The sequence below is a fragment of the Haplochromis burtoni genome, unplaced genomic scaffold (assembly GCF_018398535.1).
Source record: "Haplochromis burtoni strain Fernald_Lab_line unplaced genomic scaffold, NCSU_Asbu1 Contig_187, whole genome shotgun sequence".
In the NCBI taxonomy this organism is placed as follows: Eukaryota; Metazoa; Chordata; class Actinopteri; order Cichliformes; family Cichlidae; genus Haplochromis; species Haplochromis burtoni.
This window is the reverse complement of record NW_024582548.1, coordinates 234,367-240,997: the sequence shown is the minus strand read 5'-3', so window position 1 is coordinate 240,997 and position 6,631 is coordinate 234,367. Positions and strand designations below refer to the sequence as shown.

General features: G+C 38.4%; 1 protein-coding gene across 1 annotated transcript in view; it reads left to right on the top strand.

The window, feature by feature from the left end:
• The first annotated feature begins 5,022 nt into the window (after window positions 1-5,022).
• LOC102306744 (proline-serine-threonine phosphatase-interacting protein 1) overlaps window positions 5,023-6,631 on the top strand; it is a 9,481-nt gene continuing 7,872 nt past the window's right edge. The window contains exons 1-3 of the mRNA XM_042225887.1: window positions 5,023-5,179; window positions 5,755-5,855; window positions 6,492-6,566. Of these exons, the coding sequence (XP_042081821.1) occupies window positions 5,147-5,179; window positions 5,755-5,855; window positions 6,492-6,566 (209 nt within the window). The 5' untranslated portion in view covers window positions 5,023-5,146. The remainder of the gene's footprint in view (window positions 5,180-5,754; window positions 5,856-6,491; window positions 6,567-6,631) is intronic.

Below are 6,631 nucleotides of genomic sequence, written 5' to 3'. Positions count from 1 at the left end.
TTTAAAACACTTTTTGAACTGTAAATCACTTAGTGCCTTACAATTTTTTCAACAGGTTCTTCTTCTTTTTTTTCTTTAATAAAATTAATACTGCTATAGGCTGCGTTGGTAAAGATCATTTCATTTCATATATTGAAGCTACAACTTTGAAAACCCTAACCACTAGAAGAGAATGAATGAATGAACGAATGAATGAATGAATGAATGAATGAATGAACGTTGGGACTGAAACCCTAACACAATGCTGGCTATAAATGTCGACCTTCTGTTTTTTAAAGGGTTATTTAAGGACCGTGTGTATTGTAAGATTAGACAAATTAGTAAAGCTGTGTTAGTTATGTGGCAAAAAGCAGCTGTACTGTAGATGAGACAAACAATAACATTATGCACAACTCTCTGAGTTACCCACATACCACATAACACACTGTCAAAATGCTATAGCTCAACTTAAGAAGATATAATAGCCTAAAAATGTAACTTGGATATTAGACTTGGGTGACAAAACACTTGCTAATTTCCATTCTTTCTGCTGATAATATCTCAGCTCTTATTGTCTAATCCACTTTTAGTAACCTGAAGATATTCATTAAAACATAGTTCTGGGATTTGCAGTCTTCTAGCAGTACATCCAACTCACTGCAGCTTTTCAGACATTTGTCATCATTTTACTAACAGACTGAATAAACGAAGACACACCTTCGCATAGAAATACTCAGTTTGAGACAGTAAAATAAAAAATTTAAGACGCCTTACTTAACATCAACCTGAAATTTTAAGAGATAACACAATATTTCGAGTTAGACTTGGCTGAAATAAAGTCACGATAAAAAATAAACTATAAGAAATAAAGTTCTTGCAATGAATTCCCCCTTCCCCCAGTGAAGCTAATTTAATTTATTTGAAATGTCCTGAATTAAAGAAGTAGGACAGCAACTGACAGCATCAGGATGAATGTACTCAGTCCATGTCAAAGAAAACAAACTTGATACCTTTAATCAGTTTGTCAAATAACAGGGTGCTTTTCACTTTATGGCCCTTTAAACCTTTCGAACAAATGCAAACAAAGGATAAGTGCAGGTATGCACACGTGCACATATGCAGCCCATTTTCTTCCACTAAAACGACACAGTCCTACATGCATGCAAACACACATAGCTACACTCTAAAAAACATTTTTTAGTCTCTTTGAACAGCAACAACAAAGCAAAGGTGGGACCTGGTCAAAACAGAGTGGCCACCTGTCTTCACCTCCATCAGACTTTGACTTGCCTTAATTAGGGCAGTGAAGCCAAGCATAATCTCTGTGCTATGTCAGTAGATGAAACCACTTAGCAAATTAGCAGCCTTCTCTTTCTAGATTCACAACACACATGTGGACAGATGTGGATGCATAGTATAAACACATACTGTAAAAGCAAAAGTACAGGAATGTGCGAGTACATACACCTGCATGCACAAACAAGCACCATGGGTTATTAAAAGGTCTGGAGAAACTATAGCACCAGGAACATGTAGAGGCTGGATGAAGAAAAAAAGTAAGAGGAATGGAGTGAGAAAGAAGAGGAGAGCATGAGGGAGGTGAGAGAAGAAGGGAGGACGATGACATCGGGAGTGGAGGTGGAAGAACTGAGGCGAGAGGAATGGAGAGGAAATAAAGGCAAACAAAAAGTAATAAAAAAAACTGGGACTGGGAGGCAGGTGAGAGGGACATGGTGTGTTGTAGCGGAAAAAATGGCCACTGGTAACACCACAGTCCAGTCTGCTGAAGGGACCATGTGGGGGGAAGAAAGGAGAGGAATAAGGTGGAGGGGGAATTGCTTATGGCACGCAACCCTCATGCAAGGGTCAACACCAGTACACATCAGCTTAAATGGACAGCTACATCCAAACAAGTCCTCACGCACCTTTTCTTTTTTACTAATATGGTATCCATGTATAGAAATTCACTCAATCCACTGAAAAACAGATGTCAATGCTAATCAAATATTTATGCAAACAAACAAAAAAAACGTATGTGCATTTATACATGTGTGCACTTGCTGCGTTCATCTCAGTGTCCAGGGAAGCACACCGGGGAATAAAGAACACATGAGGATCAAATTGATTAAAGCTGGAGTTCTTAGCAGTAATACTGAGGATTAGGACAGCTAATAAATGTTTCATTCAAAGCCAGACATAGATCAAACGTGAGAAAGGTCTCAGCTCACTCTCAGGGTTTGGTGTGACTCTGCTCCTTTCGCTCCTCTTCCTCCCACTTCTCATTCTCCTCTGCCTCCTTCAGCTGTTAGTTTTCAGCTGTATTATGACAGCCACTACAGATCATCTCACTAGCAACTACAGGCCCTGCCCTTGCGCCTACACATCATTAGCCCTCCATCTGTCAGCTTCCTAACAGGTTCCCACTAATGTGGCCAAGGACTCACTTCATTCCATTCTTAGCCAACAGGCAGAAGAAATTAACTTTCAACTTTACTTTGTCCTGTTCAATCCAAACCTGCTTTTTTTTCTCTGACTTTTACTCCTCTCTCATTTACCTTCTGATTCTGCTTCCTCTTTCATCTTTACATCATCCCCTTCCTCACATTACCTTTGCTTATCCTTTTCCATCTTTCTCTGCACTCCTCATCCACTTTTAATCTTTCTACTGAACAACTCTCACACCCTCCCCCGTTTTCGTTCACTATACCTGTTCTGTATCTGGTGAGATTTAGGGCTGGTGCCAATGGTCAGCCGGGGATTAACAAGATGGAGGATAGAGAATGTGTGAAAACCAGTTAAGTCACACACCACTCTGCCTGTGAGAGGCTAAAATGCACAGAGAGAAGCGCAGCTGACTTACATATATGTCCAAATCCAAGCAACCAGGCAGAAGCAGTTTCTGACATCACTCTCAGCCTGTGCACACTGTTTGGACCACTATTAAGTGCGAAGACACACAAAATCAATATAAAATTATTGCAAGTCTTGTTGCAGAATTGATCTAGAAAATCAAAAAATAAAAATGTACTGAAATTTGATACAAAAAATTTATTTTGTGTAGAATGCGCGGTAGGATGTAATGGTTCATGGTAGCGCTGGTGACACTGGTTTTGGCAAATGGGCTGTGTGGCTATGTGTGTAACTCTATCTGTGGAGGGGGAATACAGCAGTGGTTGGGTAATGGAAAGGTCATTTAGCCAATCCCCCAGGTAGGGGGGCTGGTCTGACACGGCTCGTTTGTCACAGTTCAATAACTACCACTCCGGAGAGTGTGAGGGAGACAGAGAAAACATGTGAGAGAAGGGTAGGAAGTGTGTGTGTGTGTGTGTGTGTGTGTGTGTGTGTGTGTGTCTGTGAGTGTGTGTGTGTGTGTGTGTGTGTGTGTGTGTGTGTGTGTGTGTGTGGGCTTGCGTTCAGCCCCTGGAAGCACAGCTGATTCCCAGGGCTTGTCCCTCCATTTGAGGCTTCAAACGGGGTCACAACGAAGGCCAAGCATGATGGACTCAGACATCATGATGTGAAAACTTGTGAGCCTTGGCCTGGAAGAATTATTTTCGCTCTAACTGGTAGGTGTTTTGGCTTTCCAAGTGGGAAAACTGAATTATTTTCTCCTCTGTGAACCCGCAATGGCCACTCTACTGATAGCTAGCTTTAATCTAAAGCATTTGGTAAATAATCAGAATGAAAACCAAAACAGCATTTCCTGAATACAAATTTTCTGTGGTTGGGAACTGATGAAAAAAAAAGTTATTGTAAATACTGACGTAATTTCCTACTATTTTATGTCAATTTATAGGATGCTTTTTCGTTCGTTATCTATGTCAGCATTGGTATCTGATATTCCACCATTTCAGATCTGAAGGAGTACCAGAAATTACTTTGAGAAATGACAAACACTGATTAACTGTTACTCAGTGAGTTGATGGGATTTTAATGCAACCTATTTAAAAAAGAACACTAATTGGATAAATAAAAAAGAGTAATTATAGAACAAAATGCATATGCAATGCAAATAAAAAAAACAATAAAATAAATAAAGCCCCATTATTCTGAGTTAGATGTATTGATTTGTACAGTCCCTTTAGCATGTTGTTCAGTGTGTGACAAAATGATTTTCCAGCTTTGTGAGAGAGTCAAAGATTTTCACACATCTCACTGAGCGACTGGTGAGAGACGCCACAGCCTGTCCTTCTTCTCACTTTGAAAATCAATATTAACCTTCTATGTGTTCATTCACGTGTCTCTGTGGCTTCCCTTAGAGATGCCCGAGGCACAGATTTGTATTCATCTCAACTGGGTTGAGAGATTTGGGATTTTATGTCAGACATCCCATACAGATTTAGGAACTGTTGATTCAGGTGGGTTTGATTCCCATAAAGTAGACTTCTTATATTTAGCCAGTATTATATTACAAGCCTTGATGTTTTACAAAGATTTTTGGCTCCCTCTTGTGGTAATCTCTGGAATGTACATGGCAACAATAGTTTCTGGAGCTCTAATGACAGAAGGTTAATATGCTGATGATGACATATTATTAAAAATAATATTATCTAATTTTGCCGCACTTCATTATGTCATTTTGCAAAACAACATGGTAAATGATTTAAGGAAGAAAAGAGAGAATCAAAGTAGTCTAACATCACCTTAAAGCACATTTAATTGTATAATATTAATGTCTTAAAATACTGATAAAAAATGTCACTGCAACATAATTAAAATAAGACAATTATGATTTACCACTAATGCTACTTGCAACAAGTAAACCATCAACTTTTGGTTACAGTATGTGACACTTAAACATATTGCCTGTCTCTGTGTAAGTGTTGATTACATCAGCAATGCAACACATAACACATAACACATAACACATAACAATGCATAACAATACAAAGACATACTGACACCTTTACCTAGCAAGGCACATGTAACTGCTGTGCTCTGACACAACTGTTAGACCAAACATAAAGTGAAAGAGTTGCCGTTTCACAAATGGGCTGAGCTGTCTGTGGTCAGTGACATCACGGGACAAAAGCTCTTCCTCATTCAAAGTGACTCACTGACGTTTCAGCCATACAAGGTTGTTGGTAAGCTTTTAAATTTGGAGAAATGTCCTGTAAGTCAGGTCGGCACTAAGAGTTGTGCTTAGTTCAAGGAAGTAAAACATACAATGGCTCCTTTGATGTTTAAGGATGCTTTCTGGGTAAGTATATTTTTGTGGTATTGTTGTCTACTTGCTTTGTTATAGTTTCTAAACTATAGTATGTATTAATTATGTTGAACAGACTGTTTTAGGAACCCGAGAAACACCACGAGAAACACCACGTTACAGTCAGCTATCGCTTGTTAAAACATTATATATTTTACACTCTAACTGTCATCTGTAAGTTACAATTTGCCAAATCAGGTAAACCACAAGTGATTATAGTTTATACTAGTATAGACACACAGCAGTATGGGGTGGGAGTGGGGGTGGGGGGGGTTAAGGTAAGCTTTACAACTTAAAAAAAATACTTAATATGCACAATTATCAACATCATACATGTAAAGACACTGTAACGTGTTGAATCACCACTGCGTGCACTTGAAGCGATCTAGAGGGTTGGTTTACCAAGTGTATTAACTCTAACGCTGCCATGCCACATACAAATATCTTTGCAGTACACAAGTGCTAGTTCTGCATTTTACCACAAAATGAGCCTAGAACATGTTGCAACACCTTTTTCAGAAATGCTGTTTATTGCAGCAGTTTTCGTTTTTTGTGTTTCGTCAATGCAGGGGTCTGACTTCACTTGCCACGCTGGGTATGAAGCCGTGACCCAAAGGTTACGAGATGGAAGGCAAATGTGCAAAGATGTGGAAGAGCTATTGAAGATGAGGTTGGATCAGCTTGTATTTGTGCAATCAAAATAAATTTAAAATCATGGGTTCTGTGATTTTAATCATAGCTGCGCTTCTCTTTCCATGATCTTTACTTTACATGACTTCATACATGGAATCAACTTCCAGCTTGATCATAACATTAAGAAAAAAATAGCTATCTAGTTGTCATTTCACTCATTAAACACCACATGTGGCTAGTCATGTATGAAAGATAGCAGGCCCATGACTCATTTAGGTCACAAGATGTGAGAATTTAGCTATTTCTTCTTTTAATTCTGTGTCTTAAAATATGAAAATATTCTGCATTAACACTCATTTGTGATTGTTGAAATATATTAATTGATAATGATAAGTAATTCAAGATAAACCTTAAGATGTCACCAAAATCATGTTTGTGATGTTATGGCCTGAATAGAATGACGTAACATAAAGTCAGTGATCCTTTAGGTAAAAGAGCAACAAGAGTTTAAGTAGCAACAAAATTTCAGGTAAAAATGTTGGTATATGCATGTCAAGGCAAATGTTGGACTGTTATAACAGACTTTAAATATAAGCTAATTCAGTTTTACAAATAAATACTAAAATATACATTCTGGGTTCTAATGATTTGTCTGCCTATTTATACTCCACAGGGCACTGGCAGAGGAAAAGTATGGAAAGGAACTGGTGACTATTGCTCGCAAAGCTGGAGGACACATAGAGATAAGGTGAAAAACTTGTTTTGAGGTCAGCATTATGTATTGTATAGACTGCCCAACTAGTACATAAATAT